Source organism: Stegostoma tigrinum, unplaced genomic scaffold (assembly GCF_030684315.1).
Source record: "Stegostoma tigrinum isolate sSteTig4 unplaced genomic scaffold, sSteTig4.hap1 scaffold_249, whole genome shotgun sequence".
NCBI lineage: Eukaryota > Metazoa > Chordata > Chondrichthyes > Orectolobiformes > Stegostomatidae > Stegostoma > Stegostoma tigrinum.
Window position 1 is genome coordinate 235,712 of NW_026728182.1, and position 26,263 is coordinate 261,974.

General features: G+C 41.7%; 1 protein-coding gene across 1 annotated transcript in view; it reads left to right on the forward strand.

Annotated features, from left to right (window-relative positions):
- The first annotated feature begins 4,162 nt into the window (after positions 1 to 4,162).
- The window catches only part of LOC125450214 (ral guanine nucleotide dissociation stimulator-like 1), a 44,329-nt gene continuing 22,228 nt past the window's right edge, over positions 4,163 to 26,263 (forward strand). The window contains exons 1-10 of the mRNA XM_059643776.1: positions 4,163 to 4,265; positions 5,365 to 5,423; positions 6,783 to 6,856; positions 10,695 to 10,894; positions 14,333 to 14,395; positions 15,818 to 15,898; positions 18,238 to 18,315; positions 20,602 to 20,679; positions 22,752 to 22,829; positions 26,143 to 26,220. Coding sequence (XP_059499759.1) covers positions 4,171 to 4,265; positions 5,365 to 5,423; positions 6,783 to 6,856; positions 10,695 to 10,894; positions 14,333 to 14,395; positions 15,818 to 15,898; positions 18,238 to 18,315; positions 20,602 to 20,679; positions 22,752 to 22,829; positions 26,143 to 26,220 — 884 coding nt within the window. The 5' untranslated portion in view covers positions 4,163 to 4,170. The remainder of the gene's footprint in view (positions 4,266 to 5,364; positions 5,424 to 6,782; positions 6,857 to 10,694; positions 10,895 to 14,332; positions 14,396 to 15,817; positions 15,899 to 18,237; positions 18,316 to 20,601; positions 20,680 to 22,751; positions 22,830 to 26,142; positions 26,221 to 26,263) is intronic.

Sequence of the window (26,263 nt, forward strand, 5' to 3'; positions counted from 1 at the left end):
GTGAACAAAGCAATGGCAAGTTCCAGCAGAGAAACGGGTGGCAAAGAAACAGGTGACAGTGAACCAGGCATGTGAGGGCTAATGTGTTTCGTTTGCCAGTGACATTCACCGCTTCACAAAGTGGAGAACGTTGAAGTGCAGCAGCGACGGTGATTATTTTGCAGGATATTCACCTTGCAAATGGGTTTTCCGCCAGTATCCCTGATTACATCGCAATCGACAGGATGAAAGCTGCAGCAAGACGTGTGGAGCCAGTGGTGTAATTGAGACGGCATCTGATTTTGAATTGGAAGTTTGGAATATTGTATCCTCTCTCACTCGAGTGAAGTTGACAGCTTTTCTACCCTTGCAAATTGACAGACACTCCCGAAGAGGAATGTCTGGCCAACGCTGTTTTTGTCAGGTTCCCAGCAGCTTAAGTGAATGGATTGCTGGGTTTTGGAAATTGAAAATTGAAATTAAAAGGTAAATGAGTAACTTGAGTGTGGGGCTACTTCAGCTCATTGTATATTTCATATCCCAGCTCATGGCAACAGTACCCATTGTCAGGAGAAACTGCATGTGTTCCACACAAAGCTGCCTTTTGCTGGGAAACCTTGTGTACAGCAGGAGAAGCGGGTAGAACACTGTGTGTATAAGACTGACACTGAGCCACACATTAAACGGTAAAGATAACAAGTAAAGTTGTAAACTTGCTCACCCAGCTGGCTTGTTTTCGTTCAGACTTTTCGTCACCACGCAAGGTAACGTCATGAGTGAGACTTCCGAAGAAGCGATGTTGTTCTCCTCCACTTGAAATTTATACTGCCCGGTCTGTTCCGGCAACTTCTGTCATTTCGCATTCTGTTCTGTATGGGTTGCATATGGGGTCCAATTCTATATGTTTGCCGACTGCATTATGGATTGAGAACCATGCCTCTAGGAATTCCCATGTGTGGCTATGTTTGGATTGCACTACTACGGTTATGTTGTCCCAGTTAAACTGATGGCCTTCATTATCCGGGTGTACTGATATTAGGGAAAGTTTGTCATGTCATTTTGCTGCCGGCTGATGTTCATGTACACTGACGGCTAGTTTCCTTCCTGTCTGTCTGATATAATGTTTGTGGCAATCGTTGCACAGTATTTTGTAAACACTGTCAGTTCTGCATGTCGTGGGTATGGTGTCTTTAATCCTTGAGAATGTTTGTCGTAGCATGGCTTTGGGCTTGTGTGCTACCGTAATTCCTAGTGGTCATAGGAGTTGTCAGTTCTGATATGTTCTTGATGTGTGGCAGTGTGTCCAGTGTGTTAGGGCATAATGTGTCCTCTTCGTGTTGCTGTTTAGTCAGTACCTGTGGATGAAATTGCAGGGATAGCCATTCAAAGCGAAGATTTTGTATTGGTGTTCTTCCTCTTTCTGCATAGTTCTGGGTCATTGCAATGAGTGGTGACCCATTTAAATAGTGTCCCGACACAGCTTAGTTTGTGCACCACTGACCTGAGTTAGTTGCCAAATTAAAAATATCCGAGCCCCTCGAGGCACTGACCCGAGTTGTTGTGTGCAAAAGACAACACACAAAGGAGGATCCTTGTGTGATTGATCCAATGTGATCTGTATGCCAGGGTAACAGTGAAGACTGGTCTTCAACACCCACATTGAACCTGGCTCCACTTGGCCTCCAGTCACCTCTCACAAACTACCATTGCCCTTCACTTTTCCTGACCTCCCCTCTATTCTTGTTTTAAACTGATTGCACACCAGGCAGTTTCAGCTGGCATTGCTGCTGTGGAACTGTAACATGGAGTGAATTGATTTTGACTGATCAATGACATAATTCTGCTTCTCAAGATCAGTCAGTATTTCAGATTTATTACTTTAAATGATAACCATGAACAGGCTACGACAGTGAAGGCACTGAATCGTAATCTCTGGACCAGCAGGAAAGATCAGTTTATGGCACTCAGGACACTGTCTGATTCGACCTTGCATTCTCCCAACCTTCTGCACATGATGCCCCTCTGCTCTGTTTCGGTTTTGTTACGTCTTGATATATAATAGTCTCCAGTTATCTATTCTTTTGCTATTTCCAATACATGAGACCCTCTTTCCATGCCTTGTGCCTGGCTGCACAGCTCAGTGGTCAGAGCACTGGTCTCAGAAACTAGTGGTTGTGAGTTCGAGCCTGTGATAGTGTTTGTACACCCCCTGCTTCAAAGGGCAAAAAGAGCCCTTTAAAAATTATCTGAAATTATAACAGTATCATTTCCTCCACAGACCAGAAATATGTGTGAATTTCCACATTGCTGTTTGTCCTTCCACTTGAGGAGGAGCATTTGGAATGGCAGGAAGCAGCTGACATCAGTGATGTTTGGCTGGAAGTACAAGGTGAAGCAGGAAAACTGCAGGTGAGCAATGGGGGAGGAGCACAAACCCAGGGCATCCATCAAATACTTCCATTTGTTGCTGTAAACAGGTTCTAGTTTTGGAGTCTGGAATGGGACAATAGAGCCAAGTGAGTGACGTTCTGCTTTCTGGGGGTTGCTCTCTCCGAAAGCCTCTGGCACTCTCAGTGGAAGGTGTCCTTGTTAGTTTCCTTCTGTGGGTGAAAATGAGGGTCACTTCCCCGAGGGGGCATGGACACAGTCTTCCCACCTCAAACTTCAGTTTTGCTTGTTGGTTCCTCAAAGTGTTGACCCAGAAACCCGCACTGCACACACTTCATTGGGGAGACAGTGGCCTGAGATTGTTATCACTGGACACTTAATCCAGAGACCCAGATAGTACTTTGGGGACTTGTGTTTGAATCCAGTTGCAGCAGACGGCGGAATTTGAATTCAATACAAACCTGGAATTAAGCGTCTAATGATGAGCATGAATCTGTTGTCCTTTAAGGGAAGTAAACTGCCAGCCTTGCTTACATGTAACTCCTGACCCACAGCAATGTGGTTGACTCTTAACTGCTCTCTGGACATTTAGGAATTGGTAATAAATGTTACCCTAGCCAGTGATGCCCTCATCCCGTGAATGAATTTAATAAGTATGTCAGGAATTCCTCCTGTATGCAATGATAACTGATTTGCTTTGCCCAATCTTTATGCAGACTGAAGTCACCTGACTCTTGAAGTCAGTGACCTTTCATCACAGTTAGAGCTCTCCCTTTCTGCTGGTGTCTTCAATTTCCTGTTTAGTGCCTTCTGCTAAAATTACCACTTGAGTTGACTGGGGTGGATATACATCGACCACTGTCAATTTCTGTCCCTTGATGTTTCTAAACTGTACCCAGACTCCATTTCACCAGAACTAATATCCATTGTCATTACCATATTAATTTTATTCCGTAACCAGTAATGCTGACCTACCTCCTCCTTCTTGTCAGTCCTTCCAAGAAACTGAATACCCCTGGAGCCCAGCTTCAGACATCGTAGATATTTTGGTTTCTGATTTACCAAAATATCCTGGATTCTGGAAAAGTCTGAGTTCAGTAGAAATTAGCAGTTGTAACACTGCTATGTAAGAAAGAAAGAGGAGCAAAAATAAGGGATAAAGCCAGTTAACATGATTTCAATCAGTTGGGAAAGTGCTTAATAATGTCTCTTCATTAAGTATGTTTCAGCAATGCTTTTAAAACAAAAATCGTATCATCTGATTAAATCAACGTGGTCAATCCAGAAGAAGACATTCCATGATGGAGACAGGGCAGTTGCAGGTAAGTTCAAGGTCACCCTGGGGCCAGGCATGTTTGACAATTTCATTCCTTTTTCAGAGTCAAACAAGTGAGGTCGCAAAGAGGAAACCAACAGCTGCATAACACTTGGATTCCCAAGAGGCACTTTGTAGGGTGTCACACTGGTGGCTAATAGATAAGATAAGGGCTCTGGAACTGAAGGTAATGTATGAGCATGAATAGAGAGTTGGTGAACATGCAGGACATAACAGTAAGTGTTGTTGTGACTGTGATGAGAGGAGTGCAAAGGATTCGAAGGTGAATATAAAGGTTAAATTAACCTCAGGGATGTTTTTAAGGGACTTTCAGGACAGATGAGACCATCCATCCTCTTGACAGCTGACCAGCCAGTCTGGCCACCAAATAAATTAATAGATGTATTGGTCACATGTGGGCAGGCCTCCTGGTGCCTTCACCCCCATGGGCAATATCCCAGGAAGGCTGTTAAGGGAAGATGGTGAAGATGGGAAACTGCATCCATGTTATGATGCCCACGTTTACAAACAAGCCCTCCCCACATGACAACCGCGTACACGGAGATGAAGTGGAAAACAGCAGGTAACTGCTGGAACAGGTTTTGTGTTCTTTCTCGGGAAGGTTTTCTTTTAAAAAAGAATAAGCCCAGTGACATCACAATGGTTTGCCTGTGATGTCATAAACACAAACAAGAATAAACAATAACTGCTGTGTGTCTTCACTTCATGTTGAGACAACGTGAGGTGAACATTGCAGACTTGTAGCTCTGCAGTTTCAAGTGCGAATCGCTTATTTCTTTTCTCTCCCTCATCAGTGTAATTAGAACTAACACTAATTGAAGCGGAGGGAAAGGAGCAATACCTTTGTGGTATCACTCTTGGTTGTGAGAAGAGTTTTGAGGTAATTTGAATTCAATATATACTGGACACTATTTGTAAAGAAATTGGATTTTAGTACGAATTTCAAAGACGGGAAAACTGGAAAAATGATGTGAATTTGGGGTAACCCGATTGAATTAATGCGTGTATGTTGTGGGTCGCAATGGTTCCAGTACTTGCCAAAACCAAAATTATATTGGCCACATTTTTGTGTCCGCTCTTTGATGGAGGAAAATGTTTCTTCTGGTCTTTGCTGAAGGTGATGTTAGCAGGAAAAATGTTCATCTCGGATGACCGCAAGATCCCATTATCACAACAATTCGCAAAAAAAACAAGAATGGAATTCTCCCGTATAAATCATCTACTATTTATCCCTCAGTGAATGTTATTTCAATGGAAAAGCTAATCATTACCAATTGTTATTCATGAAAACGTGCTTTCTGCACATTAACCAGTGCCTTTCCTACATTACAGCAGCCAAAAAATAGTATTTAGATGAAAAAGGCCCTTTGGGAAATCATTCCAGATGTTCAAGGTGTTGGATTAGAGCAAAGCTTTGTTGAGTTTCATTTTGAACTGAAGTATCTGAAGGGTGATGTCCTGGCTGCTCAGTTGACATGTTAAAATGTTAAATTGTTGAAGGAAGACCAAGTAGACAGTGAAGGCGCAAATGAATATTTGACATATGTAATGAGGCTGAAGTCAGCATATTTTTTGGTCTAGTATTTAAGTGTGATCGTACTCTTTCTCTTTTCATGTTGAATTTGGTTTTTACTTTTATGGTGTTTTCATTTGTCTTTTAGGTTTGACGATACTTCACCTTTCTCATTCCTCAGACTCCAACCCACTTTGATTCTGAAAGGTATGAGTTATCATTAATTTTTCACAAAGCACAAGCTTCAATCCAGTTCCTTGTCTCCCTGTGTTCAGTCAGGCATCGACTCACTTATTCCAGACCTCACATGGAAATTTGCCTTTAGAGACAATGGGAACTACAGATGCTGGAGAATCCAAGATAACAAAGTGTGGAGCTGGATGAACACAGCAGGGAACTGCAGCTGCTTGGCCTGCTGTGTTCATCCAGCCCCACACTTTGTTATCTTGGAAATATTCCTGCTCCTTTGTTCCATTTGCTCATACTCATCTGTGACATATTAAATTAGATTAGATTCCCTACGGTGTGGAAACAGGCCCTTCAGCCCAACAAGTCCAAACCGCCCCTTGAAGCATCCCACCCAGACCCATCTTCCTTTCACCCACACACCCTTCAACACTACGGGCAAATTAGCATGGCCGATCCACCTAGCCGACACATCTTTGGACTGTGGGAGCACCCAGGGGAAACCCATGCAGACACGGGGAGAATATGCAAACTCCACACAGTCAGCCTGAGCCTGGAATCGAGCCCGGGTTCCTGGCACTGTGAGGCTGCAGTGCTAATCACTGAGCCACCGTGCCTCCCGTATCCGACGAGATTAAAACAGCAGCGGTCCATGACACCTGTGAAAAGTAGTAGTTGTCAGCCTTGCATCAATGACAGCAGCCTGACCCTGGAGTCAGACAGTTCTCAGTGTAATATCTTTGAGCACAATGAGGACTGATGTGGCAGCCCCCTTTTGCGACCTTGACAGACTGAGCAATAGGTGACCCGACATCTAACTGATGTCTCTACAGTTTCCCAGCTGTTTTCTCCCCACTCCCCACACCGGGTTCGGTCTCCCACTGGGCTGACTGTGTCCCACTCACTGGACTGCAGAGGTGTGGATTCTGAGAAGCTGACTGCCTCAGGTGTCCATCTGGCAGAGCCCATTACCCTGTATTAATGCCAGAGACTGCTCTTGGTGAACCGATCCTGCATGAAGGCAGCCTCGCTTGCTTTGACTCTGGGTTACTCCCTTTAGATTCTGAGACAGTGCTTCCAGGGTGTGTAGAGTGATTTTTATTCATATATTGATGTGAAAGCTTTGTTGATTTTTATTTTGAGTGGCCTAAAAAGTCTGAATCCTGACGTCCGTGTTGGCTCAGTTAGGATTTTAAAGTTGTGTTTTCTGAACAAGAGCAACATGATATCAGAAGAGCAAACAGATCATGGACACATGTAACTACACTGAAGTCAGCATTTTATCTTTTTTGGTCCAGTATTTAATTTTTTTATGGCAGTCTTTCTCTTTATATGTTGAATTTGGTTTTGTCTCTCATGATGTTTTCACTTATCTTATAGATTTGACTGTTGTTTCCGGTCAGTCAGCTTGCCGAAGCAGTCAGATTTCCGTCATACTACTCAGAATAAAAATGGTATGTACTATCCTTGCTTTTTCACACACAACAAATTCCAATCCCCTGATTACTTATTCTTCATATTCCTCTACACCATCCAACACTCACTCACTCGCACATTCTTCCACGATGTGCAAGATGTTTTATATATTTGGTCACAGGTTTGTCCCGTTTTATTTTGAGGGAGCTGAAATGTTTGAAGGCTGATGCTCTCATCTGCTCACTTGGCCTTTTAAAGTTTCAATTGTTCTAAGGAAGAGCAAGGTGATATTGAAAGAGGAAATAAACATTTGTGTTGACCATGAGGGTTTGTCCTTATCGACTTCTCCCCGTGCCTGACATGCTGGTTAAACAATCACCAGCTGTCTCTCTCTCTCTCACTCATGTGAGCACAGCCCTATGATGTGGTGTGGTAATGGTGACTTTTTTTTCGAAGGTGGGTCACTTTGGAACAGACAAGCTGGGTTTTTTTGTGATAATCACTGACTGTTTATGTCAGGAAATATCTATTGCTGCACTTTTCAAATCCGAGCTACGTCCGATGGGTGTGAAATCTGGCGACAGACGTTTTTCCAAAAAATGTCGTCCATTGGAGGTTCTGAAGTTGAAGTCTGTTGGGTTCATTCAGAACTTCAAGACTGCCATTTATGTTACGCTAGTGTATTCACAGTAAATGGATAAATGGAGTTAAGAGAGAAATGCATCATGATGTGATACAATGGAGCAAGCTCAAGAGACCTTATTCCTATGAATTCAAAAAATATAGTTTAAGTTCTGAGATATTCAGCAAGCAAACTGTAAGACAAATGGAGTAACAAAAGTATGCTGTGTACTAGGATAGAGATCTGTTCAAACTTTTCTAATTGTTATTAATTAAGTAAGCGACATGTGCAAATTCTTCTTTTCAATTTAAGACTGAGATAGAATAGTCACCCAATTTACATTCATGATGAACATAGAGCAACGATATAATCATGAAGAGGAATTGTGTCCCTTGATGTCGTGTAGTGGGGGTGGTGAAAATAACTGTCATGTTTTTCATAAATTTTTGACAATCATCATGACTAGAACTAACTTGTCGCCACAAACTGGAGTGTGTTAATAGGGGTTAAGAGTGGGCATTAGATGGTGTTTCAATCACTGGCCACTTTCCACTGCTCTGCCACATGCTGTGCCTGGCAACCTTCAGTGAACAAAGTCCAAATCTGAACCAGATTTGCAAACCAGTTCCTGAATTCGAAACAAGAAAAGAACATGTCATCTGTCAGGCAAGCTAGTGTGTTGTGGCATTTTGACTACGAGAGGGAAATAAAACAATGTTCATGTGGAACTCTACTTAATATTTGAAACCTGAATGTGCACACTTCAGTTGATTCTCTCCGCTGCATAATTAACTTCAACTCTTCCATCCTGCTTTTATTGACATATTAATATCTGCTTGAGAGATTTCCTCCATGCCTGTTGATTGCTTACTGACTGCATGTGTACAATATACTGAGAAAACGCACCAGTTTTGATTTATCGCCGCAAAAACTGTGCGTTGAGGGACCGTGATTTACTGCGCTCGATTGTATTTTTTTTTCCTTTTTGCTGGAATTGTGAAAACTTAGAACACTGGAGGGCACATCCTTCCATAGATATCCTGTCCTTTCTTCTGTTACACCGTGCAATGAATGGGAAGGAAAGGAGCGGGAAGAATGATTATGAAGTAAATTTGAGTAGGGGAGCTGATAGCCTTTTACCACAACAGCAGAACAGATGGAAGGAATGAGTAGTAGGGTGAGAGAGAAAGGAACAGAGATTTCACCATTAAAAATGTTGAAGGCAATGTATTGGCAGCTGGTAGCCTTTGTTTTAGTAATGTATTGCAAACATTCAATAGTTTTGCTCTTTTAATATTTAAAGATGGACATTACATAATTTCTCTCACTGAGATTGTCATCATCGTCATAAAACATCAATTTATTTTTAATGTTATTTGTCTTTCTGGATCAAAATATGATGACACATAAACAAATTGAGCTTCAAAATCTCCCCTTCCCCTACCGCATCCCAATACCAGCCCACCTTGCCCCTGCCTCCCTAACCTGTTCTTCCTCTCATCTATCCCCTCCTCCCACCCCAAGCAACACACCCATTTCCTTCTGTCTAACCTCATCCCACCCACTTGACCTATTCGACCTCCCCAGCCTGACCTATCCCCTCCCTACCTCCCTACCTACAATCACCTCTACTGGCTCCATTCCTGCCTCGAAATTTGTCTGTCTCCTCTCCACCTATATTCTCCTCTACCCATCTTCGGTCCGCCTCCCCCTCTCTCCCCATTTATTTCAGAACCCTCTCCCCCTCCCCCTTTTCTGATGGAGCGTCTAGGCCCGAAACGTCAGCTTTTGTGCTCCAAAGATGCTGCCTGGCCTGCTGTGTTCATCCAGCTCCACACTTTGTTATCTTTGTTTGGAGGTTATGCTTTTCTGCAGTCATGCTTTTTTATACTTGTGTGGGGTAAAGTTCTTAAAACGGCAACTTCATTTAATTGAAACACATTTTGTACAATTTTCTATTACTTGGAACAAGTCTTGGAAATACATTTCCTGTGAATACAGACGATTCATAATTCTGACAGAACCGGTCAGCTACTCTGGCAAAGTTGAGAGGTTCGCATTGGATTTCAAATTTCAAATCAGGCTCCTTCAAGAGTGCTCCAATTCCCTCCTTTGCTGACATGCTCCACCCTGACCCCTGCCCAATCCCAAAGGTATATTCATCTGCTGACATGAAGGAAACTGAATTTGATATAGGGGTGCTTGATGTGATTTGAACTATGAAGTTCTTTGTGAGAGTTCTTAATTTCTTTTGCACACTCCACAGTATCAAGTATGATAACCCTTCGGCAGCACATTGGAAGAGACCTTGCATGGCACGAGTTGTGGAACAAAAAAAAAACAGAGGTTTCCTTTTTCTTCAGTTTCTCCCTCCTTCTATTTTCCGCCAAGTCAGCAAACATTTTACACCTCTCTGCTTTCCTTCCAGTTATGTAAGCTTGCTTTCAAGAGTAATTAGATTCCTCAGAACAATATTGTTCAGAAATGTGAAGTCAGTGATATTGTTAGCAGAGAATTCAAACAGGATTGAAGCCAGACTGTCATGTTTCCTGTTGCTGGCTGTGGCCTCGAGCTGTAGACAGAAGTTGCTGCACATAATTCCACATTTTCTCTGTTGTGGAAACTTTCTGGCCCGTCTGATGACTGGATTAAAGTAGAAATTGAGAAATAGTGGGTAGTCAGCTGAAGGGATTTAATATTAAATGTTTATTTACTTAAAATGATGGTTTAATATTCTTGAGATCGACACAAAATAACTCCAAGGCTCAAATTTCTGTTTTGTATGAATCTAGCTGGCCATGTTTCTGTAATGTTTTGACTTTAACTTTGTGTTTTTTTTAATGGTTCAAGCAATACATGAAGTGACCAGCTGCTTTATCATTGGATTGAACATATTGTATCTCCTCATCAATGGTATTCCCCTCCAACCCTTCAATGCTCATATCTTTGCACTTCTAATTCCGGCCACTTTGATCTTGCCTGCATGCTTGATCTTCTTTATCCTGTCATTGGTGTGTTCAGCTACCCAGTTCTGGGACACTGTTCCAAAACATCTCCTCTTTGTCCTCAAAACCAATCTTTCTGACCAAGCTTTTGGTGACCTGCCCTAGTTTTAGCTTCATGAATCTTGGAGCGATTTTTAAATGATTATGTAAATGTGAAGCATTTTGAAATATTTCTACCATGTCAGAGATCTATACAAATAAACATTGTTCCTGCATCACATTTACTTTTTAAATTTGTATTCTCTGTAGGCATCAGGAGATGAGCTTCCATCCCATCTCGCTGTCGATACCTCCAACGTTCACATTCTTCACTCTGAGACCTCAAAAAGACTTGTCGAAAATTTTGTAATCGCTCTCATGAACAAGGAGCGTTTCTACATCCGCACATTCTTTTCGACATACAAAGCATATACCACTGCTGAAAGTGTGTTGTACATCCTCCTGGACAAGTGAGCATAAATCTTATGAGCATCTCCTTTGTTTAATGGTAATGATAGAAAAGTATGTTCTGTCGAGTAATTTTTGTTATTAATCCTTCTGGCAATGAATCGCTGAAACTAGCCATATGGAAACAACTCTCAGTAAACTGAGAATCTCCATCCAACCCTCAGTTAGGGAGACTATTTTTTGTTCATTGAAGACACAAACTTACCTGCACCCCAATCCCTTGGACATTAAGCTCTGCAAATTTGGGCTTTAACTTTCATCCAGTTTCATCAGAAAAGTCCACATTTTTTAAAGTATTCTGGAGGATTTTATCCTCCACACAGATGGTTTTATCTTCCACCTTCTGCCTAAAAGGTCCGGATTCAAATTCTATCTCCTATGTCATGTGTCATAATAAGTTTGAATAACTTGATTAAAAGTAATTAGACTTGAAGTCCTTCATAAAGAGAGACTGCAGTGGGACTGATGAGCTTGTTTGTTTACAACAAGGCAAAGCAGTCCTTCAGTTCTCCTGTTTTGTGCCCCCATCGCCTTCCAATATCCCTGATCCCAAATGGTGGCACAAATCATGTTTAAGCACCCGGCTAGTGATTTGGGACAGAAGTGAATAAAACATACTCACAAAACATAATGCTGAGACAGCTGCCAATGTATTTTTGATTATTTTTTCGCAATAATGAAGCGATCGAGAACCAGTACAATACAACGATTAAAAAGTGTGGTGAATGTATTAGGACAATGTCTGGACCTTGGTATTAAAGATAAACAGTGACGTTGACTTCCTTCAATGCTTTTTATGTAGTTTGGAGCTTCCTACAACTATGTTTGGAATGTTTAAGTTTCTGCATGTAGTGAATGGAAAAATGTTATTTTAATTGAAAGAAGCCTATCAATTGTCTGTAATAACAAAGTGTGGAGCTGGATGAACACAGCAGGCTAAGCAGCATCTTAGGAGCACACACGCTGACATGTCAGGCCTAGACCCAGCTTTTGTGCTCCGAACATGCTGCTTGGCCTGCTGTGTTCATCCAGCTCCACACTTTGTAATCTCGGATTCTCCAGCATCTGCAGTTCCCATTATCTCTGATCAATTGTCTGTAAGTCTGTGTTGGGCATAACAATCAAAGTTTGGAAGCTGAGTTCAGGGTGAGGAACCTTCATTGCAAAACTGAAATGTTGGTCAAATGAATGTCTGCTTCCAACTGAAATATGCAGGAATACCGCAGTTCTGTAATAATGGGTGAAATGTTTTTCAAATGACATCAGTGATGGTTTCTCTTGTCACCTCAGTTTTCATACATTAGTTTTTTTGCATGTTGGGTGAGCATTGAACAGTTTATGTACTTCACAAATGGTGTTTTGGGGTAACTTATAAAAACTCAGTTCGGGGACAAAGCGATTCTCACCACTGCTGACCTGCAATTGATGTACCTCTGACATTAGAGGGATATCCCTGGGTAGGAAAAGTTTCCCAAATGTGCTATGGTTAAAAAATTGGAGAAAATCAGCAAATAACCAGAGATTATTAGATTTTTCTTCAAAGCAGTAAGCTAATGAGCAGGCTTTCATGAACCCAATAGGTTGCAGAAATCGATCCAGCTGGACCTTTCAAAAGGGAATTTGGGTTTCTCTTTTTGCCTGTTGCCAAAATATTCTCAATTCTTTGCCCAAGTAAATAAATGTTCCAGCAGAATAATTCCAACCAGAAGCTTCTGAGTTTTTAAAAAAAGATGACCCATACTTGCCGTAGAATTTGAAACATCACAGCTCACGCATGTGTCTCACGTTATCTCTCAGAGGTGAGATAGTGGACAACGATTCTTCGCAGGTTATTACTTTCTTATTTGCTTTTGTGTTAGGCCGGTGGTCATCTTAGATGATGGTATTCTTTTAAAGGTAAAGTGAAAATTTCGTAAAACCAAGGAATCTCAGCAAACTGTGGTTTGTTGAAATTTGAGGAGTTTGGTTCTCATTAAACTCTAAGGTAGCTGTGGTTAAGACAATCATCTGTTATATTTACTATCTCCTCCTTTCACAGTGTAACTGTTTATGACTTTGGCTGCTTAGATCTCTAACTTGTCCATTGTCTTTTGGTGAAAGTCTCCATCTGCAGGGAGATTCTTGGAGTTTTTAAAAAGTCAACAACAAAGTGGCTTCCATGCCATTCAAAAGTTCAAACCCATTTTACCAATTGGTCAGATTTTGTGTTTAAGATTAGTGTTTGAGCCAACCATTTTAATTCGGCTAAAAGATCATCATAATTCAACGGATGTTTATAGCATCCGTTCACCTTACAGGCACCCTACATTTCAAAATTTTCCTTTATCCATGGTGAAAGGGAGAAACAGTCTGACTAGTTGCTACAGTTATTTTGGTGTTCTGTAATTAGATCCAGGGAATTCATCCCTTTTTACGTGTGCTTTTATACGTGAGAATTAACTTGAGTTCAAAATGGTTAGGATCGTATAGTATGAGTATAATTTAAAAAATCTGTTCCTGCCCAAGTTTTCCAAGTGTTGACGACCAGCCCATGACTTCTGAAGGAATGAATTTATGACTGACAGATTTGGTGATGTGACAAAGATGCGCTAAAAAATTAACCTTAGAGGACTTCGGAATACTGCAGAGAAATATAGGTTTAGCAAGTAGTCAACGATATGACAAATAGAGTTGTACATGGGTAAATTTGAAGTCCATTTTGGCAGAAAGAATAGCAGTTTTGTTTTTATTGAGGGAGATTGCATTGCTCTGAGATAGAGTGGAATCTGGGTATCCTCGTGCATGAATCACAAAATGATCATGTACAGACACATTAAGTAATTTGGAAAGCAATTAAATGTTTTCATTTTATCATGAGGGAATTTAAGCACAAAATTAGGGATCACTGGTTATCCAATATCTTGAATGATTTTCTTTATATTAGTCAGTGTATTTCAAGGATGGAAGTAAATATATTAGACGCAGTTCAGAGCAGGTTTACCAGAATAACACCAAGACTAAGTGACTTGTCTTACAAGGAAAATTTGCACAGGCAAGGCTTGCATCAGTTGGTGTTTAGGGAAGGAAGAGGCAACGTGTTTGAAACAAAAAAAACCTGACGATTTGGACAGGGTAGACATGGAGACAATGTTTCCTCCTGTAGAAGAGACTAGAATGAAGGGCGAGTGTCTAAAGGGCAGTGGTTGTCAATTTAAAACAGTGATTTTTTAAAAAAACATTGAACCACATTGAATGCTTTACTCTTCTCTGTGGCAGGGGATGAGGCAGGTATGCTGTAAAGTGCCAAATTGGAGTTTCAATGCAAAGTATTAACAAACTTGGTAATCAAGGCTTCAAATGCCAAAATCCTGAACCTTCAGATGTTTTTCAGTGGCTGAATGCAAATTGTAGATTCAAGCTTGTTTAAAATCACTTAGTTTGTGCTGTCTGACCAATTGCAGATATGGAAGCTTTGGCACCTCAGAGGCAGAAGAGATTCCAGTTATCGATTCAGTGAGCACAAAGTAAGCTTTAGTCTAATGTGTGACTTAATTAAATTTCATCCAAAATACAACAATGTTAAAAAACCTGCTGGCACTTCCTGTAAGATCTGTGGAGGGCCTTCCTCCCACAGCAATGCAGCAAACACTAGACAGCAGCAGTCACATGAACAGAGTTGTTTGATTGTATCAAAAATCTACACAGATTTTGTTTGTTTAAAAAGAAAAGTTGTATCAACAGAAAAGATCCAAAAGTGTTCAGTGAAAAATTGCTCATCTATTCACTATTCAGATCTCCATTTGTCGCCAAACATTTAGATAGCTGAACTCTGAATTAAGGATACAACATGTTGAAGAATTGAGGTTCCTACCTCCTCCCCTCCCCTCAGTCTGCCTGTGCTGTCTTTCAAATCTCCTGTGAAGGTTTTGAAGAAAAACCTACTCCCAGTACATCTGGAGGGTGATCTATTTTATAAAAACTGTTGACCAAAGAATGAAATAGAGGCAGAGCTGCAATCTTTTCTTTGCTGTCATGAAGGTTGGTATTGCTGAGCTTACACAAAAGAGATTTGCAGGCCAATGTCCACTGTGGGAGTTGTGGAACTCTCTTATTTGCAAGACAGACAGGCACAAGTGGCTTTCAGCTGGTGACTTACTTCATGCCCAGTGAGTCATGAAACCAGCTACTTTGCCCACCGCTGACAATACAGTATAATGGTGCAGAAGAGAATTCAGCTTTCCTCATGAACTCCCCTTCACTTTACCAAGAATGTCATGTCTCAGGCCAAGGCCAGTTGACTTGGGAAATGCAGCCCTGTATGTCGAGACACTATCTGAAGTATTTCATCGGACAGTTGGTTGCCTTTCTATATTTGGGCCTGGAGCTCTTTGTTTAAGATATTATTCGACTTTGCAACAAATATAAAATGATGAAGAAATGGATCTGATACATCCGTCTCTCTCTCTCTCTCTCCTTCCCTCTCTCTCTCTCTCTCTCTCTCTCTCTCTCTCTTTCTTTACTGCCATACCCCAGTCTCACGGTCTTATCCTGCAAACTGCAGTCAAGGGCTTTGTGGAGACAAATCACCATATTCTGTAGTTGCGTCTAGACCTGTTGTTACAAAATTAGCTGTCAATGGCTCAAATTACGGACTCAATGTCTTTCAGGTGTATGACGATAATTTTATTGTGGATGTAGATGTTCGCTTAAATTTACTTGATAGCGCTTTTATGACCATTTGCAGAATACCTGACAGTGCAAACAACAAGGTAGATGGGAAACCATGCACTCTAAAATCTATCATGAAGGAATAAGTTTGAATACAACAAGCGGTTAAGGTTTTGCTTTATTCAGAGTACAAGGAATACAAAGGAAACTGCCGATGTGCGAACAATTACTGGCTGCAAGTGTTTGTTTAAAATGACATTTTTCACAACTAATTTCAGCAGCGGAAACAGTGATAACATTCCGAGCTGTGAGGAGCTTGCAAATCCAGTGCCTGCAGAGACAGTTACAGAGATCAGAAAGTAAGTATTGATCCAATGTGTGAGGAAATAATGCTTTAATCAGAATACAACTATGTGAAGGGCAGCTGCTGGAGGGCCACCATTTTCAGGAACATTATTTTGAGACTTTCTCCTGAAACTGAGCAGCATCTGTGGAGAGAAAGCAGAGTGGGCGCTTTGAGTTGAGGTTCCCCTGTTCAGAACTTTGCATCTCTGAAGAAGTGTCGCTTGGCTCAACTTGAACTCTGTTTTCTGTCTGCAGATGCTGCAAAACCTGTAGAGTTTCTCCAGAAACATCTGCTTTTCTTTCAGATTGTCTGCGTCCGTAGTTTGTTTTTTTTATATTAAAGAAACAGTTGGCTGTTGTTCTAATATTTGCTCTGTTCTTAGTGTTGTAAAAAGAAATTTTAGATGGAAGCTTGTGGTTCATGCTGCAGGCCTTCTGCTGGATCTGAAACCTGGAGGCCTTGGCCGATTCCAACGGTAACCAATACAGAGATTGCTGCCGGCGTTACTCACCAGTTGACGGTTTGGCTCAGTTTTGACAGCTGCTGGTCCAGAGAAAGGGATGGCAGATCAGCATCTTTCTCAGCCCAACTGTTAATGCTGATTGTCACTGAGGTTGTGTAGGTGGGCGCCATCAGGGAAATGAGGGAGGCAGTCCTTAGAAGTCAAGGAGAGTCCAGGTGTCAAAGAGAACTGGCCCATGTCACATAGCTTTGCAATGTATAGGTGGCAAACCCCCTCCCTGCCATTTTCCTAATCCTCCCGCCTCCCATTTAATTGCCAGTGAATGATTGGGCATGCATTACACACGATCTTTAATGGAATGTTTCTTTTCCAAACATTGGACTGTGCACTGCCGGTAAATATATTGAAAAATTTGACTCTCTAACTCTATTTCCAATGTTATTACATGCCCCACCTCCCCCCGTTGCCCAAAAAAGAAGACCGTGGTGTTTTGAAAACGTGTGAAAGTTGAAATTCCTTCTTTCTTGCAACTTCCCCAGCTTCTCTTCCAGACTCAACTCCTGTCACTTGCAAACCACCTTTTAATGCTTGGAGGTGAAAAACAAATCTCGATCTATTGTAGTTACATACATCAGAAATGTTGCCTGTTTAACAAACCCAGTTGATAAGCACTTGAAAACTTGGGAGAGCTTGTCATCTGAAGAGTGGTTGAGGGTTTTGGTTCTGTTCAGGATGCAGTTTAGAAGGATGGGAGGGAATGTCATTGAAACTTTCAGAATACTGAGAGACCTGGAAGGATTGCACATGGAATGGAGAAGATGTTTCCACTAGTAGGAGAGATTAGGACATGCCGGCGCAGTCGCACAGTGAAGAGACCAACCTTTAGAACTAAGGTAAGAAAGAATTTCTTCAGTCAGGGAGTTGCTCATCTGTGGAAAACATTGCAGAAAGCCATCGAGGCCAAGTCATTCGGTCTATTTAAGATATATAGAGAGAAGGGTTCTTGATTAATAAGAGGATCAAGGGTACCAGAAGAAGGCTGGCAATTGGGCTTGAGAAACATCACAGTCAGAATTGAATGGCAACGCAGACTCAGCAGGTCGAATGAGCTAATTCTGCCCCTATATCTCATAGTCTTATGGATCCACACTAAATACTTCAATGTTCGTTTTGTGAGTAAGCCATTTCTGGGTGCAAGTGCTTGTTTACAATGTCTTTAATTTTTGCCTTATATATTCAGGAAGGCAAATGCAATGTTGGCATTTATTTTGAATGTAAAAACAGGGCTGTATCTCTGAGGCTTTGTAAGGCTCTGGTCAGGTCGTACTTGGAGAGCTGCGTGCAGATTTGTGTCCTATATCTCAGGAAGGATGTACTGTCCCTGGAATGGGTTCAGAGGAGATTCACGACAGTTATCCCAGGAATGGAAAGCGAAACATATAGGGAACGTTTGAGGAATCCAGAACTATATTCATTGGAGTTTAGAAGGATGAGGGGTGATCTAATTGAAACTTTCAGAATACTGAATGGCCTGGACAGAGTGGATGTTGGGAAGATGCTTCCATTGATAGGAGAGACGAGGACCCGAGGGCACGGTCTTAGAATAAAGAGGAGACCTTTTCAATTGAAGATTTGGAGAAACATCTTCAGCCAGAGAGTGTTGAATCTATGAAATTCACTGCCACAGAAGGCTGTGGAGGCCAGGACATTTAAAACTGAGACAGATAGGTTCCTGTTTATCAAGGGGATCAAGGGCTATGGGGAGAAAGCAGGAGAATGATGTTGAGGAACTTATCACCCATGACTGAATGGCAGAACAGATTCAATGGGCTGAATGGCCTAATTTCTGCTCCTATGTCTGATGGTCTTATGGTCTTAATGAATTGCAGGTCCAAAACCTTTGACAGCCCAAACTCTGAGAAAGATGAAGAACCAAGTTCACCAAAAGCGACTGCAGAAATCTCAAAGTAAGTTTCATCCTTCTGTGCTTCATTCATAATACATAATATGAAAAGAAATTGCTGTGAATATAGTAGCTCCTGAAAGATTATGTCACCATTCGAAATGATAAAAATCACATTAAAGAAACAGCTTTACTCCCTCTGCGGCCATTGCCAGTAATTAAATCAATGACACATTTCAGCCTTTGATCTATAGAAAACATTCAAAAATGTTCAGTGAAAATTTGATTGGCCCTCAACATCCAGACCTTGGTGGTCTAACTTGCAACAATGCTAAACTGCGAAACCTCCCACCTCCCGTCAAATGCACCAGCCTACGTAACTGGAGTGACCTACATATTTTCTCTGAAAATTTGGAAAGCAAACCATCTAGTGTAGTCATTCGTCTGGACTTTGACCAATTGGGGACTTGAAATACAGAGCATTTTGGGATTCAGTATTTATTTTCAATGTTTATAAGTCAGTTGTAGATGCAGATCCTTTCCTTAATTTGTGCTTCATGAGCACTTGCAGCTGCAGATATTTTGGCCGTACAGATTGTCGGGTGGGTGGGAATCAAAGTTTGCCAGGCATCTGTGTAACCATGAGGAAGCAAGGTTGATCGGAAATAATTTTGATGTGTTTTAATTCTGCTTCATTTGGAATGCAGCAGTGTGAAAAAGGAATGATGGAGAATCATTGATTTCAAATTTTTTGTTGCAATGTAAGGAATGCCACTCCAGACTATAGCAATCACATTAAAGTGGCTGCTGGACTGCCTCCCTGGAAAATTTATAACAGAGACATTTGCCTTAAATGATAGCATCACCATTGAAGCATCCAAAACACTGAGATGGGAAATTGTTTTCAGATCAATATTGAGGTTATATTTCTGGACAATGTGGCTCTGGTAAAAAAATATGAAAGAAATGGGTTAATCTCCTCTACCCCACCTCAGCACTTCTCTTTGTTCCTCTTTCCTGCTTCAGCTGCACCCTCCCTACAAACTTCCTCCAAGTTCATTGAAGTGTCCTCCAAACTTCCGTGACATTTGAATAAATATTCCTACAATTAAGAATGTGACCTGCTCCCCGTGTCCGAGCCTTGGTATTTCTCCCATACAATATTGCCATTGAATAGTTTGCGTTTTTAATTATCTAATCTGGCCATCTGCCATGTGCATCCATGAAGTCAGGCACTTTCCCAAGTCAGAGACCTGGAATTAATCCTGAGCTTATTTTGTCCAAATCTTTAACTAAACTCAGAACTATTAAAGGAGCAGGAAAGAAAAATGAATAAAATTAATTTTTCAGCAAAACAGCCACTGGTGACTAATCTGACATTAAGCTTCAGTGAATTTGAGCAATGACAAATTCCTACATCAGGGCTCCGAATCAAACTTTGAGTTACAAGCTGTGCTTGTGAGGGTTGAATTGTCAATAGTCTGTAAAGAGCTTGAGTTTCTTTGTCAGAGATGAGGAAGTTAAACTTAAATCGTCTCTTTTGGGATATTTATTGTCTGTCCCAGTGCAGAGGTTCTTTATTTGACATCTTTACATCTCATCTACCCACTGGCTCCCCCTCACAGCCAAAAATCCCAATGTTGATAAGAGTGCCAGAAATTAAAATTGTGATCACATGCACAATTAAAATGATTTATTTGGTGTTTTGTGACCATTTGCAGCTGTGAAAATGTTGACATGTCACACTGTGTAGTGGGTGGAATCCTAAGTTTGTCAGAAACTGAAAGAGTAATTGACAAGTAAATTTGATGTGACGTCAGATTAAACCTGTTGTACAGTATTTGGGATCTAATACTGTGAAAGGAAACTGTTGGGATTTGCTGTAAGATTATGTCAGGGTTGCTTCAGGAAGATACCCCAATTGGCAGTGCAGTGAGCACCAGTCCAGACAATAGCAATCACATGAAGCAACTGCTTGACTGCTTCTGCAATGTTTGGCTTATTTTGGGAGGTGAGATAATGTTGAATTAGCATAAGGCTTTCAAAGCTTTTCAGTGGTAGATTGAATTTTGCTTGTCTTTCAGTATTTAGTTCTTGCATAGCCCAGAAACAACTTTCAACAAGGGTGAAATACTGAAGAAATGGCTTTCTCTCCTTTTTGCCCTGCTCTGTCTCTTCCAAGCCCCACCCCAGCACTGCCTCAATATGAAGACCTGTGGGCATCCTGTGGAAGTCAAAACAATCCATCTCTCAAGACTGTGATTTTTTTGTGTTGAATTGGGTTGGATTTAATTCTGGACGAGTTTGCCTGTTCTAAATGACTTAATTTGTCCTCTTTGATCAATTGCAGTTTTGGAAATGTTGACAGTGCAAATGGTGAGGAAAATGGAAGTTGTGGTTCTTCAGGATCCAGCGAAATAATTGCTAAGTAAGTTTAACTGCATGCATGACAAAGTGAGTCATTATTCAGAATATGACAAAGCGGTAGGAAATAGCTGGGGAGCTAGCAGTTTGTGCAATGTTGTACAGCCATCAAATGGTAATAGCCCAGAGACAATGATTTGATAATGTTTGTACCAGCTCTCAAAGAGGGACTTGCCGATGTTCAGTCCTAAATCCCTTTACTGTGTAACACTGCGAAACATCTCCTTTCGAAAATTGTAGCTCACTTTTGAAGACCCCATTTGAAGCTGCATCCACCACACTATTAGGTCGAGCTTTCCAGTTCCTAAATAGGCTATTTAATAAAAAATCCTTGTCACCATTGGTTCTTCTTGCTGATCATCTTAAATCAGTGTCCTTTTCTTCTTAAGCCTTCTGTCACAAAGAACCGATTGTTCTTATCCATTCTAACCAAATCCCTCATGATTTTGAACACTTTTAAAACCACTTTTTAGTCTTCTCCAAGAGCAGCCGGAGCTTCTTCAGCCTCTCCACAGGATCTTTAATGGAATGTTTCTTTTCCAAACATTGGACTATGCAATGCAGGTAAACGTATTGAAAAACTTGACTCTCTAACTCTCTGCTTTCCAGTGTTATTACATGCCCCACCTCCCCCCATTGCCCAAAAATAAACAGACCGTGGTGTTCTGAAAACTTGTGTGAAAGGTGAAATTCCTTCTTCCTTGCAGCTTCCCCCCAGCTACTCTTCCAGACTCAGTCACAATCACTTGTATACCACCAGTTAAAACTTGGAGGGGGAAAACAAATCACGATCTATTGTAGTTATACACATCAGAAATGTTGCCTGTTTAACAAATCCAGTTGATAAGTACTTGAAAACTTGAGAGGGCTTCTCATTTGAAGAGTGGTTGAGGGTTTTGGTTCTGTACAGGATGGAGTTTAGAAGGATGGGTTGGAATTTCATTGAAACTTACAGCATACTGAGAGGCCTGGAAGGATTGCACGTGGAACGGAGAAGATGCTTCCACGAGTAGGAGAGATTAGGACATGCGGGCACAGTCGTGGAGTGAAGAGACCAACCATTAGAACTCAGGTCAGAAAGAATTTCTTCAGTCAAGGAGTGGCTAATCTGAGGAAAACATTGCAGAAAGCCATGGAGGCCAAGTCATTAGGTCTATTTAAGATAGAGAGAGAGAAGCGTTCTTGATTAATAAGAGGATCAAGGTTTCGAGAAGAAGGCTGGAAATTGGGCTTGAGAAAGATCTCAGCCAGAATCAAATGGCAAAACAGACTCAGTAGGCCGAATGAGCTATTCCTGCCCCCAAAACTTATGGCCTTATGGATTCCACATGAAATTTTTCAATGTTCGTTTTGTAAGGAAGCCATTTCTGGGTGCAAGTGCTTGTTTACAATGTCTTTAATTTTTGCCTTATATAGTCAGGAAGGCAAATGTAATGTTGGCATTTATTTTGAAAGGACTTGAATGTAACAGCAGGGCTGTACCTCTGAGGCTTTATGAGGCTCTGGTCAGGCCATACTTGGAGTACTGTGTACAGACTTGGGCCCCGTATCTCAGGAAGTATGCACTGTACCTGGAACGGGTTCAGAGGAGGTTCATGAGAAAGGTCCAGGGAATGGAAAGCTTAAAATATGAGGAACGTTTGAGGACTGTGAGACTACACTCATTGGAGATTAGATGGATGAGGGGTATCTAATTGAAACTTTCAGAATACTGAATGGCCTGGACAGAGTGGATGTTGGGAAGATGCTTTCATTGGTAGGACAGACTAGGACCCAAGGGCCCACATTTAGAATAAAGAGGAGATCTTTTCAAATGGAGATTTGGAGAAACTTTTTCAGCCAGAGAGTGTTGAATCTGTGAAATTCACTGCCACAGAAGGCTGTGGGGGCCAGGTCATTGAGTACATTTAAAACTGAGACAGATTATCGAGGGGATTAAGGGTTATGGGGAGAAAGCAGGAGAATGGTGTTGAGGAACTTATCACACATGACTGAATGGCAGAACTGACTCAATGGGCCGAATGGCCTAATTTCTGCTCCAATGTCTGATGGTCTTATGGTCTTAATGAATTGCAGGTCCAAAACCTTTGACAGCCCAAACTCTGATAAAGTTGAAGAACCAAGTTCACCGAAAGCGACTGCAGAAATTTCAAAGTAAGTTTCATCCTTCTGTGCTTCATTCGTAATACATACCATGAAAAGAAATTGCTGTGAATATAGTAGCTCTTGAAAGATTATGTCGCCATTCGAGACGATAAAAATCACATTAAAGAAACAGCTTTATTCCCTCCGAGGCCATTGCCAGTAATTAAATCAATGACACATTTCAGCCTTTGATCTATAGAAAACATTCAAAAATGTTCAGTGAAAATTTGATTGGCCCTCAACATCCAGACCTTGGTGGTCTAACTTGCAACAATGCTAAACTGCGAAACCTCCCACCTCCCGTCAAATGCACCAGCCTACGTAACTGGAGTGACCGACATATTTTCTCTGAAAATTTGGAAAGCAAACCATCCAGTGTAGTCATTCATCTGGACTTTAACCGAATGAGGACTTGAAATACTGAGCATTTTGGGCTTCAAAATTTATTTTCAGTGTTTATAAATCAGTTGTAGATGCAAATCCTTTTCTTAATTTGTGCTTCATGAGCACTTGCAGCTGCAGATATTTTGGCCGTATAGATTGTCGGGTGGGTGGGAATCAAAGTTTGCCAGGCATCTGTGTAACCATGAGGAAGCAAGGTTGATCGGAAATAATTTTGATGTGTTTTAATTCTGCTTCATTTGGAATGCAGCAGTGTGAAAAGAGAATGATGGGGAACCATTGATTTCTTCAAAATTTTTAGTGCAATGTGATGAGTGCCACTCCAGACTATAGCAGTCACAAATTACAATCCGACCCCACCACCCAAGACATTTTTCCATCCCCTCCCCTGTCTGCTTTCCGGAGAGACCACTCTCTCCGTGACTCCCTTGTTCGCTCCACACTGCCCTCCAACCCCACCACACCCGGCACCTTCCCCTGCAACCGCAGGAAATGCTACACTTGTCCCCACACCTCCTCCCTCACCCCCATCCCAGGCCCCAAGATGACATTCCACATTAAGCAGAGGTTCACCTGCACATCTGCCAATGTGGTATACTGCATCCACTGTACCCGGTGCGGCTTCCTCTACATTGGGGAAACCAAGCGGAGGCTTGGGGACCGCTTTGCAGAACACCTCCGCTCAGTTCGCAACAAACAACTGCACCTCCCAGTCGCAAACCATTTCCACTCCCCCTCCCATTCTCTTGATGACATGTCCATCATGGGCCTCCTGCACTGCCACAATGATGCCACCCAAAGGTTGCAGGAACAGCAACTCATATTCCGCCTGGGAACCCTGCAGCCATATGGTATCAATGTGGACTTCACCAGTTTCAAAATCTCCCCTTCCCCTACTGCATCCCTAAACCAGCCCAGTTCATCCCCTCCCCCCACTGCACCACACAACCAGCCCAGCTCTTCCCCCCCACCCACTGCATCCCAAAACCAGTCCAACCTGTCTCTGCCTCCCTAACCGGTTCTTCCTCTCACCCATCCCTTCCTCCCACCCCAAGCCGCACCCCCAGCTACCTACTAACCTCATCCCACCTCCTTGACCTGTCCGTCTTCCCTGGACTGACCTATCCCCTCCCTACCTCCCCACCTACACCCTCTCCACCTATCTTCTTTACTCTCCATCTTCGGTCCGCCTCCCCCTCTCTCCCTATTTATTCCAGTTCCCTCCCCCCATCCCCCTCTCTGATGAAGGGTCTAGGCCCGAAACGTCAGCTTTTGTGCTCCTGAGATGCTGCTTGGCCTGCTGTGTTCATCCAGCCTCACATTTTGTTGTCTTGGAATCTCCAGCATCTGCAGTTCCCATTATCTCTCTCACAATAAAGTGTCTGCTGGGCTGCCTCCCTGGAAAATTTATAACAGAGACAGTTGTCTAAAATAATAGCATCACCATTGAAGCATCCAAAACACTTAGATGGGAAATTGTTTTCAGATCAATATTGAGGTTATATTTCTGGACAATGTGGCTCTGGTAAAATTGCTAAAGAAATGAGTTAATCTCCTCTACCCCACCTCAGCACTTCTCTGTGTTCCTCCTTCCTGCTTCAGCTGCACCCTCCCCACAAACTTCCTCCAAGTTCATTGAAGTGTCCTCCAAATGTCCGTAACATTTGAAGAAATATGTCGTCAATTAAGAATGTGACCTGCTCCCCGTGTCCGAGCCTTGGTATATCTCCCATACAATATTGCCATTGAATAGTTTGCATTTTTAATTATCTAATTTGGCCATTTGCCATGTGTATTCATGGAGTCAGGCACTTTCCCAAGTCAGAGACCTGGAATTAATCCTGAGCTTATTCTGTCCAGATCTTTAACTAAACTCAGAACTGTTAAAGAAGCAGGATAGAAAAATGATTTTTTTTTCAGCAAAACAGCCACTGGTGACTAATCTGACCTTTAAGCTTCAGTGAATTTGAGCAATGACAAATTCCTACATCAGTGCTCCGAATCAAACTTTGAGTTACAAGCTGTGCTTGTGAGAGTTGAATTGTCAATAGTCTGTAAAGAGCTTGTGTTTCTTTTTCAGAGATGAGGAAGTTAAACTTAAATCCTCTCTTTTGGGATGTTTATTGTCTGTCCCAGTGCAGAGGTTCTTTATTTGACATCTTTACACCTCATCTACTGACTCATTCCCCCTCTCAGCCAAAAATCCCAATGTTGATAAGAGTGCCAGAAATTAACATTATGATAATATGCACAAGTAAAATGATTTATTTGGTGTTTTGTGACCATTTGCAGCTGTGAAAATGTTGACATGTCACACTGTGTGGTGGGTAGAAACCTAAGTTTGTCAGAAACTGAAGGAGTAATTGACAAGTAAATTTGATGTGACGTCAGATTAATCCTGTTGTATGGTATTTGGGATCTAATACTGTCAAAGGAAACTGTTGGGATTTGCTGTAAGATTATGTCAGGGTTGCCTCAGGAAGATACCCCAATTGGCAGTGCAGTGAGCACCAATCCAGACAATAGCAATCACATGAAGCAATTGCTTGACTGCTTCTGCAATGTTTGGCTTACTTTGAGAGATGGGATAATGTTGAATTAGCATAAAGCTTTCAAAGCTTTTCAATGGTAGATTGAATTTTCCTTGTCTTTCAGTATCAAGTTCTTGCACAGCGCAGGAACGGCTTTCAACAAGGGTGAAATACTGAAGAAATGGTTTTCTCTCCTTATTGCCCTGCTCTGTCTCTTCCAACCCCCACCCCAGCACTGCCTCAATATGAAGACCTGTGGGCATCCTGTGGAAGTCAAAAGAACCTGCTCTCAAGACTGTGATTTTTTTGTGTTGAATTGAGTTGGATTTAATTCTGGATGAGTTTGCCTATTCTAAATGACTTAATTTGTCCTCTTTGATCAATTGCAGTTCTGGAAATGTTGACAGTGCAAATGGTGAGGAAAATGGAAGTTGTGGTTCTTCAGGATCCAGCGAAATAATTGCTAAGTAAGTTTAACTGCATGCATGACAAAGTGAGTCATTATTCAGA